Below are 12,850 nucleotides of genomic sequence, written 5' to 3' on the forward strand. Positions count from 1 at the left end.
TGTATTTCATTCTTGAATGTGTTCTTCTCCTGTTTATATTCAGTGGAGAAGAGATGTTTATAATGGCTTGACCAACTTATTACTTTTGTTACAAAAGTGTAACTTGCGACAAAGAATAGTGCCCAAAAAGGTTTCCATTGAAAATATAATTAAATAATGATATATTAAAAGTCTTAAGGAAAAAAATTATTTACTTACCGTTGCATTCAGGGCTGGACTGGGGAAGAATAGCAGCCCTGGCACTTTAAGGCCAGAGGCTCCTTAACAATGCATGTATGGGCACACATTAAAGAACCGGATCTGCCATGCAAGATCAATTTAAACTCATCAGCTTTGCTGCCTTTTATAAAGGGCTATCCCTAGAGATAGAACTGGACTGACCATGTAGTCAACACTGCCATGCCAGATGTCGTCCTGCACTGTGTGGCTGCTGACTGGATACAGGGCCACCATCATAAATTTTGGGGCCCCTTACAGAAACGGTCTGCCCCTGCCAGGATCTCACCCCTTCATGCCACCAGGATTTCCTCTTCTACTCATATTTTCTGGTGGCACTGTTTGGGTGCAAATGTGGCACAAGTAGGCTGTTTTGGGGCACACACAAGCTTGGTCTACTGACAATCTGGGGACAAAGATGCTCAGGCAACTTATTTGGGGCAAGCTGTTTGGGGGCACAGATGGCACAGACAAGTTGTTTGTGGGTGCTGACAAGCTGTTTATCATTATTCTAATTGTGTATCTATATTTACAATTTCTCCAGTGCTTCTCACAATGCATATACTCAAGAGATATGACAAGCCTAGAATTGACAGACTAAGACAAAGAAATACATTAGGTTTAGGGACAAAGATGTCACAGACATGCTGTTTAAGGACAAAGATTGTGCAGACAAGCTTTTTTGGGGGTACTGGCAAGCTGTTTAGGGACAGTGATGGCACAGTCAGGCCATTTGGGGGCACACATGGCACAGACAAGCTTTTTTTGGGACAAAGATGGCATCCCTCAATTACTAAACATCGGTTTTATAGAATTAACCCCTGTATTACCAGACGTGAGCAGTTTCAAAGAATTTACCTCTCTATTACTAAACATGAACGGTTTCAGAGAATTATCCCCTCTGCTACCAGACATGAGCAGTTTCGGATACTTAACTATCCCTACTACCAGATATGAGTAGTTTCTAAGAATTAATCCTATTATCAGACATTACAGACATATATCACACAAACTAAGGGTTCCTTACCTAGTGCTGGCTGCAGCTTACACTGAGCTCCATGTGAAGTTGAGAAGTATCTCCTGATTGTCTGAGACCTCCTTTACCGAGAGATCTCTTTCTGGAGTATGGCACGAGAAAAAAGAAACACATCATAGGACAGCCGCTGCAAAAAGGGCTGGTTGGTGACACATCTGTTCCAAGTAAAATTAGTGAGATTACTTTTGGTCATCTCAATCAGGGCCGGCCTTTGGGGTGTGGGGGGGACGGGGGGGTAGTTTGAAGGCACAGGGGGGGTAGTTTGAAGGGACGGGGGATAGTTTGAAGGGGCAGAGGGGGGGTAGTTTGAAGGGGCAGGGGGGGTAGTTTGAAGGCACAGGGGGGGTAGTTTGAAGGGGCAGAGGGGGGTAGTGAGGGGGGGCGCCAGTGGAGTAGTTCGCACAGGGGGCGCCGGAACACCTAAGGCCGGCTCTGATCTCAATCATTTATCTACATGTAAGGTAAGGCCACTCTGGCCCTCCTTGCTGGAGGAGGGTCATCCTTCATAAAGGCTTAGCCTTGTCTTTGTTCTGAAATGTTCAACCCAACTGCAAACTTCAATTTTAGTGAATATATCCCTTTTTAATAAAGTTAATAAGTTTTAATAAATAACTGTTGAATTGTCACGTTTACACCCACTGGGTTTCTATCCAAAGCATGGCTGTCTCATATAAAATCGCTAATATACCATTCACCTGATGTGTATGGAAGTTTAACAGATAAATATGTCTACTTTTTCTGATACTTGGTAAGTTTTGTTCTTTCCAAGCCTTTATTTACATACATGATATTTTGTGTTTTGCGTCTTAGAGGCATACCAAGGCCAGCCCTAGACATTGTGTAGCTTGGTTCCAAGGATGAAATTCGTCCCTCCCCTACATACATTTTTTATTAAAAATAAGAGCGAATATGTCAGCCTAACTTTTTTAAAAAATGACATCTCTCCTTTCTGTTGAGCTATTCTCTTTTTCTTTATCTCTCACTTTCTCCCCCTTTCTCATTATCCTTTCTCCCAGTCCCTCCCTCTTCTCGTTATCTCTCCCCCTTTTCCTCATTATCCATCACCTTTCTTTCCATCTCTCCTTTCGCATTATATCCCCCTTCTCTTTCTCTCACCTCCTATCTCTCCATGTTCTTATCTCTCATCTATCTATCTATCCATCCATCCATCCATCAATGTAATATGCACTTCTCACCTGTTGTCTCTGTTAGTCAATTTGTTATGTTACATACTACTTGTTCTGTCCTGTCTACCCATTGTACAGCGCTACGGAATTTGATGGCGCTATATAAAACAATAAATAATAATAATAAGATATATTGGATATTGAGGGACAGATAGCCCTACATTTAAAAAAATAGATTTTCAGAATATCTATTATTACATTTGTTGACTCAGAGGGTAGGATATTCACTTTTGCTACTCAACATCCTGGTGGAATTTATTTTGAGTTTGACATTTCATATTTTTAATATAGGCTAAGAACACTGGATGTACTTATTGGTTTTAAGGATCATCCTAACCTCTTTATTGCGGACATAGTAGTAGTCCTTAGGGGTGTTAAGGAGGTAAAGTACTTGCTAAGTGTTTTAATATGCATTAATGTTTGGAGTGGCTGCTTGAGGCCCTTTTTAATATCCCAATGACCTTCTGATGAATGTCAAAGGAGAAGGGGTTTAGCATAGGTTTTGTATGCCCTCAGAGCATAGTTTGAGAGTAAGGGAAGCACTCAAATACCACATGTCTAACAAAACTAACATATAGGGTGACCATCGGTCATGTTTTCCAGGACACGTATAATTTCCAGCCCAGATAAAATGCTGCAGTATGTGGGAAGTATAGACTCATGGAAAGGAAACAATTGGTGAGTTATACAGCCCCCATACTGCAAGGCAGCATTTTATATGGGATGGTCAGCAATATGTAAAAATCATATGTGGAAAACATGGCTGACGGTGTCACCCTAATAACATACGGATCTGCAGTTAATGGGAAACTGTTAGCATCACAGCCTTTAGATAATCATTCAAAGGGCATGAAAATAACTAGGATTGACAGACTAAGACAAGGGCCCTGCTCACATTCTTACATTCTAGAGCATGCTCTGTAATGCATATCATAGCTGTGTGGTCCCTTTAAATTTTCATGGTGCTCCCCTCTTCTCTGATCCTCCATTCAGTGACTCACAACTGCTTTCAAGACCAAATCCAGGGCGCATACACACACTACACGTTTCACTTTTCCGCTTCTCCAGGGTGCTGGGCTATACACATCTCTCTACTCCCTTATAAGCATTGTTTCTACAATGTGGGCCGGACCAGAATTTTCTGGTAGAGAATGAAATTCATGGTTCAATTCAATCAAGTCTCTCCAGGAGCTGAAACAGCAAAGCAGCCCCAGACATCACACTACCACCACCGTGTTGGACCGTTGGTATGCCGTTTTTATTGTGGAAGCTGCATTTTACACCAGAAGTGACGGGACCCATGTCTACCCAAAAAGTTCCGCTTTAGACTCATCAGCCCAAAAGTCTTGGGGGTGATCAAGGTGTTTTTGGCAAATGTGAGCGGAACCTTTGTGTTGTTTTTGGTCAGCAGTGGTTTTCACCTTGCATCTGTCCCATGGATTCCATATTTGCAGTTGGGAACACTGACCTTAAGTTAAGTGAGCCCTGTAGTTCTTTCGGTTAGTCTGGGTTCTTCTGCGACCTCCTGGATGAATCGCAGATGCCCTCTTGAAAGGAATTTTGGTGGGACGGCCCCTAGCCATTTGTATTTTGCTGGTTTCTGAGAGGCTTAGAAATGGCTTTTTAACCCTTTCCAGAGTGATAGACTGTTTCTCATCTGCTCTTGAATTTCTTTAGACCATGGGATCATGCGCTGCTTTTTTAGGAGCATTTAGCCTACTTTATTTTGCAAGACAGGTTCTATTTAATTGATGCTTCAACAGGGCTGGCAGTAATCATGCCTGGGTGGCTCTAGTGAAATTAAATCTGTTTATCAATTAAACTTGGTTGGCAACTAAGGAGGCAATTACTTTTTTTTCTTTTTTTTTTTTTTTTTTTACACATAGGGCCAGGTAGAGTTGGATAATAATTTGATGATCTGAAACATTTAAGTGTGACAAATGCACTGTATTATACATACTTTCCCTCTTACCTCACACAGACCTGTCTTCACTTAGTGAGCAGCTGTTTCTTAACACTGAAGCTGCAGCAAATTGCTTGTATGAAATACCTAAGAATATCTGCACCAAGTGCTCCTTTATATATGTAGTAAAAGAAATTATTTGCTAAAGGTAGAGTTGGCCTTAGGCGTTCTCAGGTTCTTATACACATATCCACCCACCCAAGCAACTTCTGTTTGTAAAATCATATCCAACACACAGGCATCATTGAGAGCACTGAACTAGCTGTTCTAATTAGAAATTAACCTAACACAATCAGAGAATGCTGATTATATGTTAAAGGCGGCAATAATAATAGACACCAGGCATTTGGGAGAGTTACGTGTATTTAATTGTTTCCAATAATAAAAATAGCAGGCATAAAAATTTGCATCTACTATAGGCTCCACGTTTAAGTGAATTGGAGAAGTTATATGAAGAAAGCATTGACGTTAATGAGCAGTAGTCAAAACCGATCACCTTCTGAAGTACCTGGCCAACGCGCATAGCATTGCTTTACCCACAAAGTTAAAAAGTCAACATTTCATTTACTACATTGATATGCTGTTGAATAGCTTAAATTATTAAAAGTTTAATATACTTAAATAAAAAAGTATGTAATTGCACAATATCTTGTCCTATCTTGTCCTATGTTGTCCAATGCAGTCAGCACAGAAAATAATAAAAATAATAAACATTTGACCCATTCAGTATGCTTAGTTTAAAAAAGCTACATATATGCCAGTATAAAAACAGTGGCAGTGTAATTTGATTTAGATGTTCTGTTACACAACAGATGCGATGCTATAAAACACAAGATAAAATAAAAAAATGTTCTTTGTTGAGGTTGTCTGTGGTTCATGGAAATATTCAATTCTTTTCCAATACAGCAGCACTTCATTCAAGTGAAGTGTGGCTCAAAGAGATAGGTTGAACCTGTTATGAATCAAGTGTTCTGATGTCTGTGTACAAAAAGTACGTGAGGAGACTGTTTAATGTCACAGAATAAATAGTAGTCCTTTCTGTGGAAATAAGTTATCTCACTCCAGTGCGACAAGTCATCCATTCAAGGCCTTGGCATAATCTGAAGAGGGGGGAAATATCAATGTGTTAGCATAGTCTACATACACCATATGTGAACAATACTTTCCGCATAAGTGTGAGAGCAGTAAGCAGGTGGAGTCCCAAACAAATCACACTCTAGTAAAATTAGTAAGGCAAATAATGTAGGAAAAAGTTTGGTGTGTGTGGGGGGTGTTGTCTAGGACGTTGTCTAGCAGGTCCTAAACACTTATCCGTTGTCCTTAAGGGGTTAAAGATGGCCTGCTAAAACATGCTAAACACCATTCTATGCACCATTTATTCCAAACTGTAAAACGTAAAGTACAGTTCTGCAAGAACCCTCCTAAGTCATACGGGCTACAGGAAAAGCAAGGGGAAGACCATGAAGCAAACAGAAGCCCCAGTCTAAAACTTTACAGGAGTATTTTTATGCGCCAGCCATTTGGGTCTTCTTCAGCATAGGACAGCAAGCCTCCCTCCTCCACTCAGATTCCTGCAACCAGCTTATGGGGGTTGTGTTCCATGTTTCAACCGTTACCCACCAAAACAGAAGCTAATTCGTTTTAGGAATGTGATTTACTTAAAGAAACATTAAGCCAAGAGTTACTTGTGCAAGGAGACAGCTTAATGAGTCTCAGTCAACTGATGGAAAGTAATCAAGCACACAAGGCACCAGTTCAGTGGGCAGTAGAATGCATACATCCTAGCTGCTGGGGAGTTTGGCAGGGAGTTGGGCACCTTTCTCCACACCTAGTGAGGAGTAACCCCAGGTATTCTGGATTAGCAACACACTCCAGAGACTGATGTGTGATCCTCTGCTGCGGAGCCTGGCTGTGACCCTGCATCGTACACCCGCTCTCTACTTACAAAAACATACCCTTACCGTAGCAAGATACATAATTCCCCTCTGGCCGCTGATACAGAGAATGGCTTTAAAATGCAAAAAAAAACAAAAAAAAAGGCTATTGGAGAAATGATCAAGTCAGCCTTGGATCAGATGGTACCCCATACTGGAAGCTGGCTTTAATGAAGGGGAAAGAGTTTATTTTAATGAAGCACTAGTATCTGGCCCTGCAGAGTCTTTTCTAAAACAGTTTTATGCGATCCTCATGCGAGTCCTTCAGGGATCATTTCATATTGCAAACCATCATATATGCTTTGCTTTCACATATATGATTTTCCAAACAATAAATGTGGGAAACGGGGAAATCTGTGAACAAATAGTGTTATACTGGTCTTTTTTGAAATCTGAATATACAGTGAATAGTTTAGACATCTACAATTGTGTGAATGTACATACCCTTCTCCTGTAAGAGCACAACAGGACTGAATATGCCAGGGGTGATCCTTAATAGAGCTAAGAGTGAGGTATTTTGAAATATCAGCTGCCGTCATGCACCCTTTCATATCCTGCTTGTTTGCAAAGATAAGAACCGCAGCCTTCTTCAAGTCCTATAAGAGATACAAGTTATATACAACTGTCTAACAATCTCAGGATTATCTGTGCATATATATTACACATACATTTAATAAACAACTTTTTTTAATAAGATTTATTTAACCTTTTGCATGTCTGCAGTCAGGACACATTTTTCCCAATTATATAGTATAGTTTTGCTATATTTTGGGTTTAAACAGACAACTTAAATTTTATTGAGGAAAATATATTATATATATATATATATATATATATATATATATATATATATATATATACACACAAACTATGTTTTTCTTTCTTTCATATAAAGGTCATATTAAGCTATACACATATATTTAGGTCCTGCCTGTGGACATATAGCCAGACATTCTGACAAGGAAAGTCAATGTGGGAAAGGACACTCAGCACTGCCATGAAGAATCAGTTCACCAGCAGTTCCTTTCAATTCAACACAAGTCAGGATAATCCCAAATTCACAGACTATTAAAAGTTATTAAAGTTGCGTTTCAAAGCGGCTTACCTCGTGTGCCAGCATGCGGTACAGTTCTTCTTTTGTGATCGATAGTCTCTCTCTATCAGTGCTATCTACCACCAGGATAATAAACTAGGGATACAAAAACAATAACACAGTTAATGCGGTTACAAGGGAAGGGTAAGCTACAGTGCCCTCCACTAATATTGGCACCGTTGGTATGAGCAAAAAAAAAATTGTTAAATGGGTGGCACAAATATTGGGATCCCTATGAATTCATATGAAAAAAGGATATTCCCATTGATATTTTATCAGCCTCAGACTTTAAAGCATCTCGAGAGATTATGTATAAAGGAATGGTCTCACAGCCCTTGCCATGTATTCTCCAACCTCATCAAACATCATAGGAGAAGACTTATAGGAGGTAAGCATACAGTATAGACTAAAAGGGTACCAATAATAACATATTTCACTTTTTTTTGTTTTTGATAAACCTGTGTTGTGTGTGCAATAGTTTGATATCCATGTGGGCAGTATTTTCTAAAGAAAAGATTATAAAGTTAATCCATTAAGATTTTTTCACAGCCTTTTTTACTCATATTTACCAACGCTGCCTATATTAGCAGAGGACACTGTATGTACTACTGTAGAAGATTAAGAAATAAAGTGTTCAGTATAAAGGATTATTTTACATGAGACATATCCTTTAATATAACATAGTGGAAACAGATCAGGCAAAAAGTAACCAGATCTGTATCAGTAGAGCATGTAATCCAATCTAAGAAGCACAGGTCATGTACCAAGGTCATTAATTTGTCAAACACAAGCAAGACCTACCCTAGTAGGATATCAGTCGCTTTTTCCCCCAAAGTTGCTTATTGTTAATTAGGGACAAACAGGGTCGGAATGGGTAGGTGAGGAGGGAAAGATCAGGTGAGGACATTGATTACATTAGAGATTACGTTCTTGGCAAATCCTAGAAGCCAATTGGCCACAACTACCGAATTTTTAGATATGGCACCTACATGCTTGCAGCATTTTATATTCACCCTTATGGGTTTACCTCTTTCTGGCTCCTTACTTCTACACATTTGCCTGGCCCTGTTTTAGATAATACTGGCCCTGCTGCACACAGCACAGACCGCAGCTTCCAAGGGGTTAATGTTTAAATATTTCCAAAATAATTACACTGACTACCAACCAAAATACACAGACAATGGGTAGTTTAAATGAATGAATATTGTTAGGCCAATAGATGTAGCAGAGTGGCAGATCCACTTTATGGGCCTCAATAAACCCATGAGAGCTTTGGAATTTCTTGGCTACGCGGACACAACTAAACATTTAAAGGGAATTCGCACCCTTTTCCTCCCCTTTATGTGGCATATTTATTGTCCGCATGGTGCCCAGCAACGTGTGTTAGGTATGTTTTATGAAGAAGACGAGTATAAAAGGTTTACAAAAAAGCTTGTATGGGTGTTCCTTAATCTCTGCTTTCCCAGTGTAATTTACATGCAGAACATTTACTACAGTTTAGAGCCGCCTTTCCGAGCCGATCTTTGGACACTAAGGGGAGACCTGCCGTCAAATGTTGGTATTTTATAACCAGGATAGTTAAGTTGTTACCTTTGCATCATCACAATGTGGCCATACTATGTACAGTACTATGTATAGACTGCTTGTTGCCACATGGCAAAGCAATGACGCATATGGAACATGTTCCAAGAGTAAGACTGAGTTTTTAAAAGTGAACAATATGAATGCAACCTATTATCCTCTACAATCCATCCACAGCTGATGGAACGAGAAGATATTTAAATAGGTGCAGGAGCTATTTACAGAGTAAATTTACAGGAATGTTCTGCTAAAAAGATATGTGCTGAAAGAATGATCGCGTGGAAGAGTTAAAGAATCACACATGCGTAATACATAAAGACCACACACTGGCATTTATAGCTCCATCCAAAAGAAATGTGAGGCATGCCCAATAAAAAGTACAAAATAAAATTCAGTATGTCTGAAAATGGATACGTTGTCAGGAACACTGCCTAGAATTATTTTTATGTGCGTGTAATATTTGAGTATGCGTTCTATACGGTGTTTGTCTTTCCATGATTCAGATGACTGACCATCTACAGGTATGTCTATCAGCACTAAAACCTGAATCATGTTCACGATGCAGGTAACAGGAGGCGCTTACCTCTGTGTTGGAATAATAGGTGTTCCATGATGAGCGTAGAGATTCTTGGCCTCCTATATCCCACATCAGAAAATGAGTATTCTTCACAACTATTTCTTCTACGTTGCTTCCTATCGTCGGAGATGTGTGGACTACTTCATTCATTAGACTGTTTCATAAGAAAAGAAAGGAGATAATGGATGTGTTACCATTTCTAGGCGTTAACAAGGACAGTTGCGGAGAACAACACACAAATACTTACAACTGATACAGTAAAGTTGTTTTGCCAGCATTGTCAAGTCCAACAATGATCACCTTGTGCTCTGGGAAAAAAAAAAGACAAAACTATGACTAATAAAAAACAACAAAGGCAAATAAAAAGAAAAACCTCACCGACTTATATAATGATTTTGCTTGCATAATGTAAATGTCATAATCACCCGTAGTGAACCTTGCAATCAACGTTTTTGTGGATGACAGAGCCACGTTAACTGCGATCAATATATTGATTTTTCACTTGGAATATACAGTTTAACATAAACACACTATGCAGTCCAGACTTTTCTCGTAAAAATACATACACTGATTGAGGGTTCATTAACAAAAAAAAAAAGAAAAGGTGAAACACGCATACAGTGCCAATCATCTTCTGTGCATTAAGCAGGAGACGTATGCAATTAAAGAAGCCTATGCAACAGTGGGGAAATAAAAAAATTACATCTCCTGTTATCCTTTATCTAGGATACACACACTATAATTAAATATATATAGATATAGATATATATATATATATATAGATATATATATATATATATATATATATATATATATATATATATATATAGATATATAGATATTTATATATATATATACACACACACACACACACACAATCAATCATAGAGAATCTATAATAAAATGAAGATTCAAAATAGACAAAATTAACAAGCATAATGCTTACTGGTACTAATCTAAGCAAAGTAGTAGTAAACCAGCACATCACTTCTCAGGTTAACATCCTCGCATTACATTTTTTGTATGAACGAGAAAAACAGGTTTGAATAAAAGAAAGCCAAAAAAGGGGATATAAAATACACGCTAAAAGACACATAACAGTGCCACGTATGAAGAAAGGTCTGACGGTTGTAGATATAGCTTATAGGTAGCAACCTGCGCAGAATAATAATTAACTAGACTAAGATTAAACCAATTCTTTACACCCAGCAGAGAAAGTATGAGAATACTACGGAAAGATAAAAAATATGGCAATTAAAGGCCTTGGAAGCTTATCGTGAATTTGAAAGGCTTCATGTCCAGCCTGTATTTTGTAGTCAAAGTGAAGTCATTTTTGTGGGTTGATCCCTAAGCCTGGTGGAACTTTACTATCCAAATATAACTATTTGAGAAATGACCAAGCAAAAAGTTTCGCAGCTCGGGGGAATAACCGGGCGGAAAGGAGAAAAGGCATGCAATACAAACACACCTTTGTCACAACATACAGAAGAGTGAGAAAACCCCTCAAATAATCCCCGCTCAATTATTAGCCACAGGCTAAGAAAAACGGGACAGTTCCTCACATTAATCAGATTTTAGAAAACTATACGTTATACAGATAATCTACAGATTTATGAGATGGCTGAACATGGCAGAACCAGGTACTTCTCGGAGCACCAGCGCAGACAGGTTGTTTGAATGGAAAATTACAGAGCTTTTTTATGCTTATTGGTAAAAATCCAGAATATTAATGATTGAAAACATAGAAACCTAGAATTAGACGGCAGATAAGAACCACTCGGCCAATCTAGGATGCCCATTTTTTTTTCCTGTAAAGACTCCGATTTTACTAATTCTTGACTCTAGAGTCAGGATAGCTTTATGCTCGTTTGAACTCATGATGTAACATGAGATTGGGTCTAAAACGAAGGCATGATGCAGGTATGAATCAGAATAATTCAATATATATTTACGATTATTCTGATGTATGTAAACAAAGCGACAGTCACTACTAAGTCTTTGCGAGGTTATAGGAATACCGCAACGCGAGTATCATCATTAAATCAACAAGGTGGCCAATCAAAGCTACTGCCAGGTCACCGGGGATCATCTAAGGCAGCGTTGGCAATGTTTCCCTGTCTATTTATACTGTGTATTTGTAAACAAGGCTTCCTGAAAATAAGGACCCGGTGACAGCCACCAATACATCGGCAGCAGTATGGATCGTTACATATAGACATCCTAGAGAGGACGTTAAATAACAGTATACGGCAATACAAAGTCACACACGGGCACAACACAAACCACCAACAATAAACAAAGCAAGCAACACACACTGCAACAAAGAGGAGTTTTAGAAGCATCTAAGTGCCACTCAGCACAGCAGGCAGCACAATGGAAAGTCAAACAGCATCCATGTAATGGAGTGGGGGATGGGGTCATGGATGTATGGGAGGATGCGGCATGTACTTGACTCTGCACGGAGAATGGGGCATTTCATTGTAAACAAGCCGTGGGATCCAGATGACCAGTTTAACCCTCTAGGAACCAGAAGGGGCATTAAATGCTCTGTGCCGAGTGTGCATTACATTCCCGTTAGGGACCCAACTAGTGCAGCATACTTTAACGTGTGTTTTCTTTAAACACGGGGTATTCCTTCAGGCAATGAGCCGCGGCAGCTGCAGTAACAGAGCGCGCTCTACCGTCCGCACAGACCCGCCGCCGCCGCTCACCTTGGTTGCAGAAAAAGTTCCACAGCTTAGCAAAAATGAGCCCCATGATTAACGGGAGCCTATCCGGCGTATGGCCGCCCTTCGTGCAATCGCATAGGAAACGGAGTGGGGGTGTCCTGCACGGGGGGGGTAGCGGAGCCGTCCCTCTCAGGCCACCTCCATGGAGAAGAAGCGCTGGCTGAGCCTCAGGGAACGGGGAATGCACAGCAGCTGGAGCCTCACGCCTGCAAGCCTTGCGCACGCGCACACAACGCTCTGACGTACCCGCAGCCGGCGTCTGACGCGCGTGCGACGTCAGCGCTCTTCAATTCCTAGTACTGGCTGCGTGCTGCCTGAGGGTCATGAGAGGGAAAGCGTGCAAAGCTTAGTGCAGCTTGCGGTACCCAATACAGCTACTGAGCACTAGGTGGATGGCAAATTAGCCCTGAGGGCAAGTGAATGACACCGGGGGTGTCATGCGTTTGAGTTGCATTTCACTAGCCTTTGTATGCGCTTTCATTTATGTGATAGCATAAAAGTTTGCAAAAAAGTATAATTTTGCAACCCTCCCCC

At 40.1% G+C, this 12,850-nt stretch overlaps 1 protein-coding gene across 1 annotated transcript; it reads right to left on the reverse strand.

Annotated features, from left to right (window-relative positions):
* Nucleotides 1-4,747: 4,747 nt before the first annotated feature.
* ARL5B (ADP ribosylation factor like GTPase 5B) lies at nt 4,748-12,535 on the reverse strand. Its single transcript, XM_053467179.1, has 6 exons — nt 12,299-12,535; nt 9,835-9,895; nt 9,594-9,741; nt 7,442-7,525; nt 6,781-6,932; nt 4,748-5,502 (listed from the first exon to the last, which is right to left on the reverse strand). Exons 1-6 carry the CDS (start codon nt 12,342-12,344, stop codon nt 5,454-5,456), a joined length of 540 nt encoding a protein of 179 aa, XP_053323154.1. The 5' UTR covers nt 12,345-12,535; the 3' UTR covers nt 4,748-5,453.
* Nucleotides 12,536-12,850: the final 315 nt, after the last annotated feature.

Source organism: Spea bombifrons, chromosome 5 (assembly GCF_027358695.1).
Source record: "Spea bombifrons isolate aSpeBom1 chromosome 5, aSpeBom1.2.pri, whole genome shotgun sequence".
Classification (NCBI taxonomy): domain Eukaryota; kingdom Metazoa; phylum Chordata; class Amphibia; order Anura; family Pelobatidae; genus Spea; species Spea bombifrons.

Bases quoted from the DNA above. Each gene is read 5' to 3' on its own strand.
- ARL5B (XM_053467179.1), bottom strand. From the start codon at position 12,344: ATGGGGCTCATTTTTGCTAAGCTGTGGAACTTTTTCTGCAACCAAG. The intron at 7,526-9,593 runs GTAAGCGCCTCC...TTGTATCCCTAG, and splicing joins CCTATTATTCCAACACAGAG to TTTATTATCCTGGTGGTAGA. The intron at 5,503-6,780 runs GTATGTACATTC...CCCCCTCTTCAG, and splicing joins TGTGCTCTTACAGGAGAAGG to ATTATGCCAAGGCCTTGAAT.